Source organism: Phaethon lepturus, unplaced genomic scaffold (genome assembly GCF_000687285.1).
Source record: "Phaethon lepturus isolate BGI_N335 unplaced genomic scaffold, ASM68728v1 scaffold20974, whole genome shotgun sequence".
NCBI lineage: Eukaryota > Metazoa > Chordata > Aves > Phaethontiformes > Phaethontidae > Phaethon > Phaethon lepturus.
In genome coordinates this window covers 59,659-78,785 of record NW_010534265.1, presented here as the reverse complement: position 1 = coordinate 78,785, position 19,127 = coordinate 59,659, and the positions used below count along the sequence as shown (strand labels likewise).

Here is a 19,127-nt window from a genome sequence, read left to right as displayed (position 1 = left end):
CCCTACATTTTTCTGCTGGCTGCCCCCATTCTCCACAGTCCCACAAACATTTTCAGCAGCACAGCAAAGTGGGGTAATAGGAGGGGGTGTGAGGAAGCTACTGCAAATCATGCTGTGGACTACCCTCTTCTACAAAAATACCAGTGTAAATATACATCAGTCTGCAGCTGAGGTGTCATTTCACAGCTACCTAAGCCAGTTGTCACCTGGGCCACCCCAGTGCCCACGGCCTCTCATCTCTCTCAGGTTGAGGTTAACGCTTCCCAATCTGTCCAAAAAGTCACCCAGCAAAACCAAAACAATTTGTTTGGAGCTCAGCAGCCTCCGGGATCAGTGAAATGAGGTGGGAGGTGGTGGGGCACTGAGGGGAGGGTGTGACTGAGGCAACCCAAATTTGTATTAACCTAAAAAGCTGTGGAGAGTTACTGCTGGATCTGGCCTGCCCATCCCAGAGCTACTTCCTTTCTCCTTCTCCTGGTCTCAGCATTGACCTGCGTTACGTCGGGGTAGCTGCTCGCTCCCTGTAGTTCATGAACTTGGCAGCAATAAAAGCTGCTGTCTGGTGGCTTTCCTGCCTTTGCAAATTCATGATTTTTCTTCCTCCTTTCTGGCAATCCTGCCATTTCTCTCTACCAGTTGTGCCCTTTCTGCTCTTTTCCAAGGTACTGAGCTTTGTGTCCTCCTGCTACATTTATCTTCTTCTAAACTGAAGTGATATGCTGAGCAGCTCGCGTATCTCGCTGCTCGCAAAAGTCCTGTAAGCTTCTGTGCCCTTCCTCACAATGGAAATAGTCAAGGTATTTTAATGTCCTACATTAGTGTTTAAGTATAATTGTGGCTATACGTCAGTCACTTGTGAGTTAGCAAGGATGGGTTTCTTCCAGACTTAGGAGGAGTGCTTCAGCCTTGGAGCATGCCTAATGCCACAACACAGGTGGTGAGTAGGTGAGGACTGATCTTAAAAACCTCGTAGACCTTAAGCAAAGGTTCCACTGAAGCCAGTAATAGTATTACTTGACAAAGATTGCAGAACTCGGGAGAATGGTTTTATGTGTTACAAAAAGACTCCCATCTGAGAAGTAGTAAATATATAGTAAAAAGATTCTGTAATTAAAGTTGACAAAATTATGGATAAAACTTTTTGGATCTCTATTTCAGTGTTTTATTCAGAAGTGTCGACTTAATCAGTTATATCTACGTATGGAATAACTACAGACTCTTTGAACTGCCCTGGGACTCGCCATGGACATGGTATTTGACGCTCCTGGGAGTGGACTTTGCATACTACTGCTTTCATCGCATAAGCCATGGTAAGAGCTAAAGAGTTTTTCATGTATTAAAATACAAAATATTTTAATTATTTATTAATAAAATGAGGTATGTTTTTGTTTCTATACATAATGTACTCTAAGCTGCTCTTCTTCCCAAGAATTAACAGAGATTCGCTTTTACTTTGAGCATGGAAAACAGTTTATACATCACACTTTGTATAATAAACACGGTTTTGTGAAAAGAGGGAGTATCATTTTGAAAGCAGTACCACAGCAAAAGTGAAGTATCATAGGAAAAAAGTTGGAAATACATAAAAATTTAGGGTTAGTATCCCTATATGCTGGTATGAAAAATACAGCACAATACAGATAACGATTTCAAAAGAACCTTGTGGATGTACAAAATGGAGGGCTGTAAAAAGCAAGGTAGCTAAAATAAAGACAGGGCAGCTGGCAACCTTCATCTGTTTCTGTGTGTTTAAAAAATATTTTTAAACGTTCAATCATTGTCTAATTGGTAAATGAATAAAAGTGTTTCTATACTTTACATGTGTATATGGATATAGCTATACACATATAAATAAGATATGTTAGAAATCCTGTCTGCAGTTAACACTGGAATATGTAAATGCGAGCCTTGCCTTGTTTGTGGGGTTTTTTTTAAAGTACACTTTTAACCCTACTTGCCTTTATACGTGGAAGAGAAAAAGCACGGTTTAGAAAGGATTTAACTTTTATTTATTGTAACAATGGAGCCCATGACATTTCTGTACATATATGTTGTGAATATCGATTCCTATGTATGTCTTGTTACGTATTTCTGTTCTCTAGTGACAACGTGTTTTTGCTCTACCCTTTAATATCGTATCTGAAAATGCAATAACACTTTCTATCAATCGTAATTTTGGGCCTGATCTAAAGTCCGTAGCGATGAAATAAGAATCATTTTGCTGTTCAAGAGACTTTGGACTGGGCTTCTCAAGGCAGGGCGCCCACAGCTCGCAAAAGCCGTGGGATCTAGTAGCCGTAGCTTATGTAATGCGCTTTCGGAAAGGGAGAATGTTTTGGTGCCAATAGGTCAGCGGAATATATGGAAGTAGGTAAGAAAGGCGCCTCAGCTGCTGCAGGGAGTGGGAGGGAGGGAGGAAAGGTCCCTCCCGGGTGGGGATGGCGGGTGGGGGCGAGAACAATGCAGGGTGGGTGCAGGGGGACAACAATGGGGGGGGCCCGCGGCCGGGGGCGAGGAAGCGGGGGGAGCTGGAACAATGCGGCAGGGGGGACATCGCGGCCGGGAGCTGGGAGCCCTGCGTGGGTGTACGCGAAGACTGGGAATACGCTTCGCAAACAATGACATTAACAGTGCTGGCAGGGCTACAGCCTCAGGCTGAGAACTGGACCAGATCGGGAGGCTATTCCTGCATTTTAAAGTAAAAATAATTGCCTTCAAGTGTTAGAAAATCACTAGCCTGGCTGTGCTTTCACTGGAGTCAGTGGTAAAATTCCCACTGGCAGGGAAGGGAGCAAGGTCAGCTCCGTGCTCTATAAAGCAATTGCACGTATTTCTGTTCCTGCAGTAACACTGCATTTACTCTCATCTGTTTTTCTGTATTTTGAGGGGATTGCACATTTTGAAATGAATCACGCTAGCAGTTTTAGAATTCAGATCCAAATCGATTCTGTCTATATATAATGGAGTTGAGGAAACTGCATAACAAAATGCCTCTCTTGTCTTAAGAAGGTTAGTGCTGAACTGTTCTATAAATGTTAATTTTCTCTTCTTCAGGTTACGGAAATGTCGCTCACTTCCCTGCTACTCAGCAGGGAACTGATGCAATGTTATAGAAAATCACTCTAAATGGAGATTTTAGCTTAACCAACACTCTTCTCTCTGGTCAAGCATTGATGAAATCCATAGCACAGCAACACAGCTGTGAAAGTCGGCTGCTTCAGAAGTTGCTAAGGAAAGTTAAGTGTACGAGATGCTTTTAAAAAGTAAAATGTAAACTCCTGAAAAATATCTTTGCACTTTGAGACGTGAGGGCACTGAAACAGTCTCTGGTACAAGTGGACAAAACACACCCTTGCGCTAGAAAGTGACAGGGCCTGGTGATTCAGGCTTGGATGCTAGAGCAAAGTTAAAAATTAATAGCACATGTATATCCCAGAAAATTCAAGCTGTGTGGGCTTATGTGTGGGGATGTAAATAATAGCACTAATTGTTTCAAACTGGAAAACTAAAATTCAGATACATTTTGCAGTTGTTTCTTAATACTCAAAATAATTTTGATACAAAGAATCATCGTCATCATTTAGCTTTTCCCTGTCTCCAAGCACTAATTCGATAACTCAAACCCCTGGGTTTTTACTACCTTATTTCATGTTGTCCATGCAATAATGAGTTTGTCCATTCTGTTATTTGAATAAATAGTCTGAATTATTACAGATTTCTTCTGTAGCAGAAACTCTACTATACAGTATCAAGTTTTTACCCAGCACTTGGGAAACTATTTTTTCCTTTTCACTATACGTGTGTAATAGCTATTATCATAAACCGAAGTTATACAGCAACAAGAGGAAGTATTTTTAGGTGTGATCTCATTTTGCAAAGGATAGAGTTATTCTAAGTATGTGCTTGTATTTTCCATTGTTTGCAGTAGCCACTAAAAAGTTAGAAAATACAATGTTTCACCACTTATTCCAGCATTCTTCTGGGCCTGATCCAAAAGCCATGGCAGTCAATGGGAGTACTTAGTTAACCGCTGCTTTTTCTCCTGGCGTTTTAATGAATTTATAAATCAGTGTAACTTTTCCCTTCGTTTCAGTAAAAACACCAGTTATGGCTGCACTACTAAGGAAAGTAAGCTGTAAAATCACAGGTTTTATTTTAAATTTTTTTCAGGGAAGAGTATGTGTGGGTTTGAGGGATTTTTAGCAGATATTTTAATCTAGCATATATGGATTACTCCTCAAGTTTCCCCTCCAGGTGCAGAGTCCTTGCAGTTACTCCTGCTAGCACGGGGGATTCGGCGGTCCCAGAGCAGTGCCGAGCCCTAGCCGTGGTGCAGCACGCCCCTCCCTGCGCCCTGGCCTCGCGCATACTCCTGTTGCACACACATGACAGCGGCAGTAAGGAATTTGGAGGCTCTGTAAACTAATTTCTTCAGCAGCCACACCTTGTAATCAGGGGAGGAAATCTAGAGACTTCCAGATCCGTGCAAAAACAAGACACACACGCTTGTGTGGAGCCCGGGTCCCGGCTGCGGGGCAGCGGGGGCTTTCATGGCCGACTTGGGCGCGGGGCCTCCACTGAACCCCAGGACACCCCTGGGCTGAGCAAGGCCCTCCGCAGCGATTGCGCTCTCAACCCCACGTCCCAACGGAGGACAGTGGGGAACAGTGAAACTCCGTTCCTCTGTGGAAGGGAGTAGTTTTTAATCGATACTTCCCAGGGAGGTGGCGTCCTGCAGAGCCGTGTGGTTTTCTGTCAGCCGGGGGACCCTCTGCTCCTCTTTCAGGCCCTGGAAGAAGCTGTCCAAGTCTGGCAGCCAGCAGGTTGAGAGAGCCTGTCTCTTTTTAACAGCAGCTTCCAACACCTCTTCTTTTGTTCTCCTTTGCTGCTGGGGAATTTCCATTGCTTCACTGTCCCTCCCCTCAGACAACCTGGGAGAAGCGAGTTTCCTTCAGCAGGGCCAACCTCCGCAGCCACTGCATTGTTCTGCCAGGGCCGCGGCGGCCCCTGGCCGCCGCCCCCCCCCCCTTGCTTCCAGCCGCCCTGTGGGATACGTGACACGGTCCCTGTCAGCGAAAGGCCGAGCCAATATGAGCTGATGGTTTGAGTTATGAGCAGAGGTCGTAAAATAGACCTCAACTGATAAGTATATCCTCAGCAGATTCCCCAGCTGCTACATAAAATTTTGAGTTGATAGTGTGTCTCTTAATAATTCTCGGTTTATTTATGGTGGGTGAGAAATAAGCTTTCTACCACACCAGGCGTATTCTGGAGCAATAGACTCTGAGCTTCTCGGATTCTCCCACCCCACAGGACTGACCTTTTGGCCAAGGCCAGCTTCTGAAGGGTCAGAGGACAAAGAAGAAACCCGGAAAACTCACTTCACCTTTGTCCCTCAAAAGCCCATGCCTCAGATCTGTGGCAAAAGGTGTCAGCTGAGGCCATGGAGGAGGTTTTCTGTCTAACATTTCCAAGAATTGGAAGCTTTGTGAACTTTTCATCCCTTGTTTTGTAGATTTTTTTAAAATAGGGGGTTTCGCTTAGCCATGACTCACATTGCTTCTGCCTCTTCTCCCAGTAAGCATCTTTCGTTACAGTTTCATAGAACAATTTCTTCAGCAGCAGAGCTCACTTCAGAAGTTTCTGGCCACTCGTTTGTACACCGTGCTGCAGTTCACCACCCACTCATTTCTGGAAAAAACCTCCTGCACAGAGACTATGTGCATCAGATCACTGAAATTGTCCATGTTGAAAAAACAGCGTTGTGTTGTGCTTCTTTCTTAAACAGTTCAACTCATTTCAGTAGTCGTGGGGTCAACTTAGCCCCCACGTGGTCAAAGGACATAAGCAACATAAGACAGACTTGCTAGTGCAGAATCTATGGGATAACTGGAGACTTCAGAGGGAGCAGAAGGGATTTTATGGGTCAATAGTGCACAGGCAGGTAACTCATTCTTTTGTAAGGAACCAGAGTGGATAAATTTGGGCAGGTAGTGTCTCAAGATTCACGCCGTTAAAATGACTGGAATGGGCAACAGTAGAATCCAGTCCTATTCTTTCTGCTAATTATATGCATAGTCTGCTATAATAATCCTAATATGTTATCGCTTTGGACACCAGTGCAATGGGTCACCGTTGAACGAGGAGATGAGTTTGAACCTGCAAGCTTGTTAAAGAAAAAGACAGCAGGGCTCAAAGCCTCTTCACCATCTACATTTACTGCTCACTTTTTGGAGGGTGTATTGGAATCATATGATTGTGCTATCTTTATTTATCTGACCCATTCCTGCCTTTGAAGTGCTCCTTTCATCTGCATTTTATAATGTACTTGTCTGAAGTCAATATATTAGAATGGACTTGTTAAGTAGATTTTATATTAAGAATTGATAGTATATTGAAATAATTTTGGATTTAAAGGATTTCAGATTTATGGGAAATTCATTATAATAAAATGATATCTGACTTTTGTTATTGGGAACGTGGTTGGAGACACAAGTTTTTTTCTTTCAGGAAAATCTGCATTCCCTGAGAAATACAATGTTCTTTTACATGCCAAAGGCTCCATTTGGGAGGGTTGGGTGGTGGTGTGTTTTTATGGTTGTCCTTGCATGTGGGAAAATGACACTGTTTACCAGACTAGAAATTCAGTGCCATATTGATTATTCAGCATGAAACAAATTTAATTCCACCCCAGTGAAAGACAGAAACTTTGGGAACTGTCAAGCAACTGAATGAAGCTCTGCTCTTTTTCTTGTCACAGCTTGTGTTGATTGCAGAGGGAATTGATACCCAGTGATTAAGAGAAAAATATTATCTTCTTGTGAATTTTACAGAAAAACATTTTTTGCCATTCTGTCAGTTGTTTTTTCTTATTTTTTAAACAGCCTTGGAAAAGCAGGATATTAAAATGCTGACTCTGCTTGCCTCACAAAAATAGCAAAAGCAATAACTGGTTGTCATATTTTCTGTTCTATCTTCTGACTGATTCTTGTCTAATACCTGCAGACAGCATAACATGAACTGAAAATAAATAGAGAGTTCATGTGATTATGATTCATTCCCTGCTTTCCAACTCCACTGTAAATAAACTACATAATTTATTATTTCTTCTTTTACCCTTCTCTTTTTAGAAATAAGAGGTGCTCCTTTACCATGTATCATGTAATTTCCTGGGTGGACGCTGAATTTGTAGACCACCACAGTCAATCTTAGCAAACAAACTTGTTGCCATTCCTTCTAATATTTAAATCTGTATTTTGATTGAAAAAGTTCACCTGAAGACTACTTCAGCTGCAATGAGTCTTCCTGACACGGAGTGGTCTAGGGTTCCATAAAATTATAGGAGCCTGCCTGTATTGTTTTCAGGTTGTTATTGTTCATAGTAAGTTCCTGTTGTTTGAAAGACTGTGATATCTTGTGTACTGGCAGGAATAATGTTCTGATATGGGGTGAGGTTGACTCATTTGGTCTGTTACATTTGTTGTGGTACATACAGATATCACAAACCCCTTCCTTTTTTTACTTGAGGAGCTGTGAGACAGCAGGTGACTTGCTGAAAAATTTCTGTAACCTGAGGAGTTTTGAAGATGGGAATAAAAGAAAATCCACTAGAGAGCTTTTGCTTAATTTTAATTGTTTAATATCCAGAGGAGGTTTACAGGTGAACAGATTTTCTAAATCTGTGATATGCTAGAGGTTGTTAAGAATGATGGTAATAACAAATCCACTGACAGGTTTGGACAGCAGACAAAGTCATCAGCTGTGGATTTTTGGCTCTTTAAAACTGCTGTAGGATGTGCTCCGGAGTAGGAATATGATGTAATGGAGGGTAGGACATAGCTCACTGCTACAGGTGAGGAATTAAACTCCTTGGGTTCAACACGTAATCCAAGAACACATAAGCTGCTTAACTTTGGGTGATAGAAGCGTATTACGAGAAAAGTCACTATGGTTCTTGTAGTTTTTCTGTAAATATCTGGTAATTGCTTTTCTTTGCCAGAGAATACTGGGAGAGATGGATCTCTATGGTTGTTATGAATTAGTCCTTGATATGAGTATAAAAGCAATCTCTTTTTTTATAATGCCAGAGACAATTTATCTTTTAATCTTAAATATAATGAAAGATGTATTCATGAAAGTGTGAGCTGATACTATTGTGACACATTTTTTAATTCAAAAAATTCAGGCGGTAATTCCATCTCCTCTCAGCACTGTTTTGTCTTTTCTCAGGTTCCCACCACTAAGACCTCTGGCAAACTCCCTGGTACAAAATTAAAAAGAAACCATATTCCTCCATTTTACTTGTTAGTCATCTTTTCTTATGGCTGGGAAAGGGGCCAGCACAAGGTTAAAACTAAAATCCTACTTTGAGGATTTACATAATACATTGGTCTTCTTGAGGCTACATATATAGGTATGCATTAACTAGAAGTACCTATGGGTGTCTGAAGGGTAGAACCTCATCTTTTTCCTACCTGCTGTGCCTGGGTTGTTCCTGAGTACACAGACTGGGGAAAAAGCTCTGGATCTGCTTGCACCAAAGCAAGTTTGCAACATGTTTTTACAGTAAAACATTAGAAAGTGTAAAAAAAAAAAAAAAGAAATCCTTAAATATTCAAAACCATGGGGAAAATCTCTTTTTTTCATCTAAAATTTTCTTTAAGGTGCTAAAAACTAAACTTTCTGAATCTTGAAATGAATTCCTAAAGTCATTTGTGGCATGGCTGTCTTCTGATGTCCCACGGAAATGTGCACAGTGTGTGGGTTAAATGAGCAGTTGTAATGAAGAAACTGATACATTGCACACGTGGCTGTTGTGATTACAGTCACCCTCCTGACAAACTGATCTGATAGAAGTGTCATTGTGCATGAACAGTTTAAAACAGTATCTTATGGGATGAAGTGGGAGAATAAAATTTGCTATGAATTAGCATGGGTTTGACCATTCAAAGACACCCATCTTCATACATTCATATACTTGGCTAGTGCTGCCCTCTAGTCTGTGCGTGTACATTTTAAATAGGGAAAAAAATAATCACTTCTTAGTCTGAGTGGAGACATGAGTACGAAAGCATCTAACTCACTGTGCAGAGAAACAGTTCATTTGACATACTTTTCCAAGTATGCTGCTGAAAACCAATGAAATGGTGCATAACACTTCTTAAGGTGTTATAGAACATACAGTAAAATATGAATTATCCAAGTTTTGAAGTGAATCCTTTTGCAGTTAGTGAGTGTGAGAGAGGAGAAGATAGTTCTTCTGCAATAGTTTGAAGATTTTATTTTTATGGGGTTTTCAGTCAGGTGACTTCATAATTTGAAGAGAGAGACTGTATGTTTGGAAGTTCAATTGTTCAAGCAAAGCAATCCAGCTATGTCTGTCTTCTCATCCTTTTTTGTTTCTGTCTTAAACTTTGAATATATATCTTATGATAGAAACTTATATTTAGGGTAAGTGAAAACCCACCTGAGAATATATATTCCTGTTTCCCTTGATCTAGTTTCAAGCCATGTTACTTACTTTGGCTAAAGGCTTCTTACAAATTAGAGAGAAACATAAAAATGCTTACTTAATATCTATTTCCTGAACAAGTTGCACACAAATCACTTGGTCCAGGCTCTTTTTAAACACATTTCTTTCCTAAACCAATTGTAATGACTTTGGAGATGCTAGCTCTCGGTTCCTGATGCAGCAGCTTTGCACACTGTCTCACTAGAGGACTTTGTCTTGGGCTGGAGGGACGCTTGGAGAGCGACAAGGTTCATTTTTATGTCCCTTCCATGGTTTTTTGCCAATCTGCTGAAATCAGCAGATCAGCAATAAAAGGTACCAAATGTAACAACAGTTTTTAATTTGTGATATGAAAATGTGATTGTAAGGAATTAGACTTGGAGTGAAAGCACACGTCTCATAATTCATCAAACAGCAGCAGTGGTAACTAGTTTTTGTCACTAAGTTTTAAAGTAGAAGCAGAGGCCTAGAGAAATAAAAGGCATTGTTAAAACAGATGGCCCATTGAGATGCTTGTGCTTTTTCTGCTAAAAAGAAGTTGTTTTTCTCCTGCTGTGCTAGTAAAAATTGCCTGGTCATTATTGCTCTGTTTGTCAGTCTGTATAGTTTTAGCATGGAGAAAGAAATGCACGCAGCGCTATGCCTCTGCGCCTGGCTCTGAAGCAGCACTTTAGCTAATAGGCACTACGAAGACCTTTAGTACTCTGCGATTTCAAATGGCTCTTTTGAAATTTCTTTTCAAACACTTTTCAAACTGCAGAATTTAGCTTCGGAGCACCTTCACAGTCTACCTGCAGGGAAAGGTAAGGTGGCTCCTGGGGCACATATGTGGTTCTGTGGCTGGGGGATGTGGAGCAGCGACATGGAGGTAGCTCTTTTCCTGGGGACATGGACTGCTCTGAAGGGCTTGGGCTCGTGCTTCTGTTCCTCAACGGGACATTGCTAAAACTCCCATTTCTGGAGTGTTAGGATCAAGGACATATCAGAAATATCATTGCTATTTCCATTTCTCCCAAGGACCCGTGCTCTTTATGCAAATTTTTCTGTAATTTAAATACAGTTTTCTGGTGTTTATCCCTCAATACATGTGTATTTTATGCATGTATATGTAGAGAGAACATTTTAAAATCATATTTGATATCAGCTGATGTGACCGAAATATTTCTAAGTGTGTACAATCAATCATTTCAGAATTAGCTAAAAGAAAAAAAAGATTGTCCATTGCTGATTGCACCCTCAGTTTTACTGACTGACGTGGACTCCTTACAAAGAATAGGTGCATAATTATTTGCAAATTTGAAAAAGGGTATTTTTTTTTTTTGCTATGGGTAAGAAATTTAAAATTACATTTTAAAGCAGACTAGAAGTGCATTCCACCCCAACCCCCAAATGGCAAGCTGTTCCTTTCAGGATATTACTCAGGTTTCTAGAAGCTGGATGTCTGTTATAGTTTTCCTTGCTTGCTAAAAATCTAGTGAGGCCATTACCATTTAAAATACTTTATTATACATTGCAAGATTGGCAATTAACATTTAAAGTGTGTTTGGAGCAGACAAAACATTATTGTATCTGGACAATGTTCTTTGCATATATGTTTCCTTCAATGCATCTTTATTGCCTTAATTCAAGTATTTAAACTGCCAAAAATGCTTTTTGAGTGTAGGAATGGCAATCTCCTCCACATCGCACACTAAATTGATAGCACGCTGGTGAAAGGCGTAACTTAATAAAAATTACTAACTGTATTTTTTGCATTTTTTTATCTTTTTAATAGCTAAAATTATCAGTAAATTCTTTTTTGGCATAACTTGTTTTTGGTTTTGTTTTGTTTTTAAATCAAATATATTTAATGTACAGTATTTCTCAGTTAGTTTTTCTCAAGAATTGGTAATTGTCAAATATATTCAGCAAGGTTAAATATTTTAAAAATAAAATTACTTTTTTAATCTTAAAAATGAAGACATGTTCCAAATAGAATGTAAAGATCCTGTTGCAAGAAGATATTTACAATGTTCTTATGTATAAATCTGCATGAAAAACAGATATCCCAAATAAGAATCTCTCAGCTGTTGTCATGGTATTCATAGTTGGATTCCGCAAAGGGCTTGGATTTTAGCACTGGATGTTGGCCTCTGGGCTACTTACTTTGATGGCTAAATGGGAACTGAAGTATTAAAAAAATTTATTTCTGTTTCTGGTAGACAAAGATTGTGGATAATCAAATCAGATTGGTATGAATACACAGGGATGTGCAAGGTTTTGTAGCGTCCAGGAGAAGGACTCTTGATTCTACCTGGTTTTTAACTTTCTGGAAACTCTTACAAACTTTCCTTCTGAAAAAAAACCCATGACCACACTCAGCCTCTCTGATGAGGACAAGTAGGTGGCCATCATTACGCCGACTATCAGTAAAACGGAGGGGGCATCTCTTCAGACAATGCAGAGCAACCTGGGCACGTGACCTTGTAAAACACGGGTGAGATTTTCTTTTGTTACTTTTAACTTTAATAAAATTAAGAGATTTCCTTTCTATTTACTGAACGTATATCACAACTATCACTGTTGTTCTAAGAATACCCTGCTGTGTTATAGTTGTAAGTTCAGCAGTGGCAAAGCTATAGCTAAGTATAAAAAGGGAAGTGCAGACTCTCAGATTGTAGTAACACTATGGCATGTGACATGTTTTCACAAGGAATCATTTCAGAAATCAATGACATCATGTTCATGCTTTCCATCAACTGAAAACTGGCCTATTAAATTGAGACAGAAAAAAGTATGATTTTAAAAAAAATTATTTTACAGCACAGTGGTGTAAAGGAAGTACATTCTTTATATGTGCAGCATATATTTTACATGTTTTTATGTTTTCTTTTATCTTCTTTTAAATTATAGTCACTATCAGCACATATGGATGCTGAGATCCTAAAAAGTTTGTAGTCATAAAAATAAAATCTTACCTTTTTTCCGTAAGGTAACCTGTAGTGTGTTAGGGGAATAAAAATAAAAGGAGTTTTTCTACCCCAAACTGTCTTTTAATTTAATGTGCTTTTGACTGGAAATTACCTTCTGTTTAAAAAAAAAAGGACATTTAAAAAAAGAAGGGAACTGTTCCTGAGTTGTTTGTTGTCTCGAAGTGATGTGAGGCGGGAATGGGCAAACCTGTCAAAGCCAACTCTCAAGTCTTTCTCACTATTTGCGACTTTGCTCTTCTGATCTTTCTTATCCACTCATTCTAACATGAAATTTTAATTGTTTTTATTATAAATGTTGTTTTGATACTTAAACATATATTTATTTGTTGATTTACAGTTGAAAAATAAATCTAAAAGTATTACAGAGAAATGTAGAGTTAAGTATGTAAGCTTGTTATATCATTAGCAGCTTCCCTTGTACCATATGGTTAAAATGAATCTGAGTCATGAACGCTCTGCAGTGTTCCTATGGGACAAATGGCAGTGTGCAAAATGCCCACAGTACACATATGAAATAAATTCATACTAAGCAACAGAATTTTAAGAAGCCATAATGATTTGTTTATGCTCTTTTGTCTTTAAATATGTGTATGATTTTTAAGTTAACCTCTCTGCTAAAAGCACTTCAACTTCACCAAGCAGAGTTAAGTTGGAAAGCATGAAGCTGGTTCAAAGAAATAACAAACGAGAAGTGAATGCAACCTCAGTTAAACAACAGACTTCAAAAAACTCATTGCATAGTTTGAATTCTTTATTTCTTGTATAAAATATTTTGCTAAGTAATTTCAGATTGGATACCAGGATGGTGATTTGGGAAATTTAAAATCAGCAGTAGCTTTAAGTTACTGAATAGTAGGAAAAACTAAACTCTTAATTAGAAAGATTCAGGCATGATTGACATTTTCCTTTGCTAAATATGTGTCTTTGGTAATAACATTTGATTCTCTTAGAGTGTTTGGGGTTTTTTTTCATAGTTAAACTGGAAAGTGTTTTGCAAAGGAGATGACTTTCATTGTACCACCCTGTAAAATAGGGGAAGGATGGCACAGGCAGATGAAAAGACTTTCCTAGAACAGGGGCAGAGCAAGGGACAAACTCAGGGGTGAGGTCCTCAGGCTGGTGCCTCCAGTCCAAAGGCAGTGCTTCCATTACAATGATTCTGCAAATGAATTTTTTTGTTTTTTTTTTTTAATTTTATTTTATAATTTTTTAAAGTGAATTGATGCATTTCCTGTTTTGTGACTATCCCAAATCTGAAGTTTAATTGGCATAAGTTTTACTTTATAGTTTATTCATAAATCAATCTGTATTCTTAGTTGTGATTTGAGTGGTTTCTTCTGGATGTATGTAACACTTAAAATAAAAAAAGTCTGTTTAAAGATGTAGGATATTTTGCATACATTGCAGATATAACTGCATAATAAATACAATTGCATATGTATGCTCCCTGTGGCTACAGAAGTACATATTTACAGAATAAAACCCACAGTCAACGGAATCCAGACTGCTTATTTTTATACTTACTGATATCCCAGAGAAAAAGGTAAAAAGCAGTTTATAAAACCTGGACAAAAGAAGGATGTAACTTTTTTTTGTACTCCCTTGGGCTGAATCTCAGCTGAAATAACTGACAGTTTTTGGACTTACTGAAGGAAATGATGAGTGAAGATAAATATCCAGATGTTTGCTGGCCAGATGTGTAAGGTTACATTTTGGAAGGCATGAATGCTCTACCTGTGTCTTCTGAGAAGGAAGTTGTAAATAGTAAACATGCTAAATTTTTATTTCTACAGTTTTTTGAGAAAAACAGGCGTTGAAAGTAAAACTCTTTGTTTAGTCTTCAACCTAGTGTCTTAAGAACAGATGCAGGTCGCACATGCAGATTTGCACAGCATACAAGTGGGATTTTTTTTTTTTTAATGGCCATTATGTCTGCGTGGCTAACTTAACACCCTTTGTGCATTGTTTTTAATTTAGGGGAGATGCAGCTTATGGAACTGTCTTAATTTTCCAGCAGTAGGAAATAGGTGTGTCGAGTCTTTGAAAGTTTCCTATTTTCTGTTCCCATGTTTCAAGCTGCTTATTTATGACAACAAAAAATTCAAACCTTGACTTTTTCCCCTCTTTCTCCCGCCTACGCTAAGTCTCTGCCTTTCCCACCTAACATACAGGTCTGCTTCTTTTCAAATAAATTGTTGGAAGCGGCTGCCTGCTCATACAGCAGCACAGCTCATCTCAGCTTGTGCTTGCTCTCAAACTTGGGAAGAGGAAAGAAAAGTCTTGTTAAAGTCAAGTAAATAACCTAGCTGCTAGGCAGTAGGAAAAATATTGGATTTGATTGTGTATTATTCCCATATGGGTGAGATATATTTAAAATTGAAAAGGAAACCAGCTCCCTTAAAACTTAAAGGGACAGATTTTCAAAAATTGGCAGCCAATTTTCGCCTATAATTGTACTTAATGTGGAAGGGATTTTCCTCTGCTGATGAGGGATAAGAGGGTCTTGCCACCAGACTAGCAGTAAGGCAGAGGAGGCCCCTTCCAGCACGTAGATGTTGTTACTGGCCAGATCTTCCTGTCCTTCCTCAGGCTAAAGATCTCCCATGGCCCGCAGGGCCCTGGAGAGGCAGGCGAGGGCTGGAGCCTGCCCCAGTGCATGGGAGGTGATGAACTCATTTATGTGAATTCCCCGCTCCTAAAGGAGCTCCAAAACAAGCATGTCAAGAGTAAAACTTTTTTTTTTTTTTAAACTTTTAGATGGGGTTATCCTTCTGCTGGGCAGGCAGTGTTGCAGCATGTTCCAGCACTGCAAACTCCCTTAAATGGCATGGTCTGTAATTTTAAATGGAAACAGCCTTGAAGGGTATTTTGTTTATTGTGCTTGTGTAGACTTGTTTTTGTGTTTCCATTCTGTCACTGTGTAAACGTTAGAAAAGATAACTATATAATTACAGAAGCCCAGTGTCTTCCTCCTTATAAAAAATAAAGAGCTTCCAGAAATCCTTGTCTCGAAGACACAGGCTGTCCAACCCCAAATTTCTTCAATGACTTACTCATTTCTTCCCAGTTGTGTATGAGAACAAATCTGGTCTGGAACATGACCTGAAGATTGGCCACTGCTAGCATGTAGAAATAGCTTGTTTCATTTACAAATGTTTACATTTCAGTGTAATCCTCAAAACATTGCTTGGAAGTGTCATATGCTGATAGGGAAGACATTAAAAGGTGCAAAGAAAGGTGGAGGTATCACCAGATGCAATACTTGCTGTCATGAGTCTTTGCATATAGAGAGGGAAAGGGAGCGGTTAAGAAGTGAGAACAAGGAAGAGGGATGGAGAGTAACCATGAAGAAGAAATGAGTATAGAAGTGGTATAATCCTGGTCCTGGGAGTTCATCCCTACTCCAGGGGCAGCTACTGCTCCTTATGAGGAGAGAATAAGTGTCCAGGCCCTGGGAAAAACCCCTTCAGCTAAAGGCTGAGTAACCGGGTGGTGCTTGGAAGCTGTCCCACTTCATCACTGTGGTTATGGTGGGCAATGCAACCCCCAGGCAGGCAGAGGGTCTGGATCCTGCCACCCACCTGCTCTTCCAACTCGTGGCTGCACTTTCCTCATGCAGGTGGGGGGACAGGAGACCAAAGTGACAAAACACCTAGTTCTGATTTGCTAGTCAAACTAGTTGTTTTTCAAGCATATTGTGGTGGCTTATCCGCATGTGCTGCTGGTGTTGCAAGGTCTTGCCTGTCTCAAGAACTCTATTTGTGGTGTTGGTTTTGAAATAACTCTGAGATTATTTTTTCTTTGGCTTTGATTTTTATGCCTATAGGACACTTTTTTTCCACCCCCCGCATCTCAGAGGAGTGAAATAATTTTCATAATAGTGGGAAGGGTCTAGACTACAGCAGTTGAAGCGCTAAGGGAAATTTTAGACAGTGCAACAATAACTGTGTAGAAGGAGAAGACTGGGGCAAGGAAAATGGGGTACATTCAGACAGGAAAATGCAATGGATCTGCCTGAGCGAGTGGGATATGGAAGCACCACTGGATGGGGGGGAGAGCATGGGGAGGGCTGGTTGGAGCAGAGGAATGTGACAGAAAACAGTAGGCATTGGGGCGGTATGGAGGAATGTATGCAGAGTCAGGACGAGTTTAGGAGGAGTGGTCTGAGGCTAAGGGAGGAAATTTATGATGGATAGATTTACCACTACTGCCTGACAAAGTTGAGGGATAAAGCCCTGTCTTTTAGAAGCCAGCAGAAGTTTTGTTGTTAATTACAAAATGAGATTTTGCACCAAAAATGAAAAAAAAGTCCTCTTTTTATATCAGGCACTAAGAAATCCTCTATTATTGTATACAGCTAAATTGAAATTTTGCCGTAAAGTTTGGGCAACCCTCTCTAGCCTGCTGAAAATACACTAGTCGCTTCCCAATTAGTTATGCTTCAAAAGGTTATGATTGTCAAGCAAATATAATAATTTTTCAATGTGTAGAACTGGCAATAGTAGTTTGTAGTGGATGGTTTGGGTAAAATTATCCTCTACTCTCTGTTATGAAGGAAAAGGCAATGGCAAGTGCCTGAGGACTATATTTTTGTGTATACTATGCATATTTTTTGTGTCTTTTTATCTCTTAAGAGATATCTAAGATTTTTCATTTGCTTATGTTCAATAAAAAGCTGTATTAATATTTTTTAGTTACACAGAGATTTACATCTATTAGTCGAGTAATACAAGCATCCCTTGAGAGGAGTGCTACTGAGTGTTAATGTAATTGCTGAAAAGTTTCACACATTTTTTAGTTGGGAATAATAACCAGTATGTAGTGTCTTTTGTGTGAGGTGATAGCACAACATTTTACACATTAATCAAAATAATTCACAGCGCTTACTTCATCTTCCACTCTAGTAGGATACGGTTACTACACAAATAACTTTAGGACAGGAAGTAAGAATAATACTGTAATTAACTGAAATTGCAGGGGAACTTAGGTAGTCAGAATGTAATTATGCAAGGCAGAACTCAGTCAGGAAACAGGATTAACTTTCCTGTTCTTTTGAAAAATGCCAGATGATTGCTAATATTTATAAATGGTTTTTACACATCAACTGAATGATGATGCCTGTGACAGAAGAGCTGCCTTTAAAATTATGCTAAGCAGTTGGTTCCTCTCTGACTCAGTGATAAAGATGCTTCCTCCAGAGGCAGCTGTTAAGTTTCCTTCTTGCAAGACAGATTTCCTTAACGGTGTCACATCCAAACATTGGCCCAATCTTTATTAGTTTGTCAGGACTAATTTGATTGCAGAATATCCAAAGTAAAGTCAAATTGAAAATGACTGAGTAAAACTGGTTTATTTTAGGAAAAAAACCCCAAAAGTGCATATTCTATGCTATATCAGACAGTGATACATGAAAGTTCAGCATGGCAGGTACTGACCCAATAGTGAAATCACAGCTATCTCTAACTTTTAAAGCATTTCAAGACCCCTCCATACTTTAGTAGAAATTGTTTATATAACCTATATCATTTCTGAAGGTGTTTGCCATGTGGTTCAGAGGTAGCACAAGAGCGGTAAAGTCAGAATTAAACTGTGCCAGAAGAAATAGAAAACAGGAGTCGTTACTAAGTATTGTCAATTAAAATCCAAATGAAGAGAATGATATTTAGTTCAGGAAGAAATTCACTATATCTGTGATTTGCTCTAAAGAGAACTTTGGAATGCCCATTGAAACCAAAGTATTGCAGCCCCCAGGTCTGACTCAGGTGACCGCTGTATTGGCAGCGGCTTTGAATGCTAAATATTAGTAGGATCAGAGGAGCCACAGTGTAGTGCTACTGTATGCTAGCGATTCCCATACGCTAGCCACAACAACTTGAATATAAGCCTGGGGTTATTCTTCAGGCAAATAATTAATTTAACCTTTGATTATTTTATTTGTTTATTATTTATTTTTAAAATAGTGCTTTCAATACTTTAAAGGGTTTTAAAATTAAATTGCTGACTACTATATTAATCTTTGAAACAAGTTACAGTTGTTAGCTCTTTTGAGATTTATTTTAAAGTGAAAATTAGATTTTTGCTTCTAAATTTCTTTTTTATCCATAACTGTTAATAACTCCTAAATTTTCTATAATCTGTTAGGTTGATACACCACATTTACAATATGATGACCACTAAATACGTTGTTTTGTAAAAGAGTGCATGATGTTATACTGATTACCGTTTAGTGTAAAATATTTATAATACTGTAATCTGACATTTCAAAAATATTATTCTCAATGCAAGCTAAAACTATTGACGCTATACCTAATTTTACTGCATTGACTGCAGTAAAATCACAGTAAATCCTATGCCTTCTTAATGATCTTGAGAGATTTCTTCTGCTTTTGACATGTGTATTTGTATGGAAATAAGATTTCAGTGAGCAGTATTGCTTACATTAGATGCCTAAATGCCAGTCTTTCTGATCAAATAGCACACTGAACTCAAGGCCTGAGGTGTGACAGTTCTGCATCTTGCTTTAAGGAAAGCTAACCGAAAGCTTATTTCTGCCTTTTTGGCTTCCTGTAGCGGTGGGCAGATCAGGAGATACAAAACGTTAATGCTTCGTAGTCACTAAAGTACATCTGACATCATGAGCACAA

The 19,127-nt window shown here is 39.1% G+C and overlaps 1 protein-coding gene across 1 annotated transcript in view; it reads left to right on the top strand.

Annotated features, from left to right (window-relative positions):
- Positions 1–19,127, top strand: part of LOC104619558 (alkylglycerol monooxygenase-like) — a gene marked incomplete at both ends in the record, with an annotated part of 91,378 nt that overhangs the window by 12,778 nt on the left and 59,473 nt on the right. The window contains one exon of the mRNA XM_010285477.1: positions 1,159–1,310. Within this exon, the coding sequence (XP_010283779.1) occupies positions 1,159–1,310 (152 nt within the window). The remainder of the gene's footprint in view (positions 1–1,158; positions 1,311–19,127) is intronic.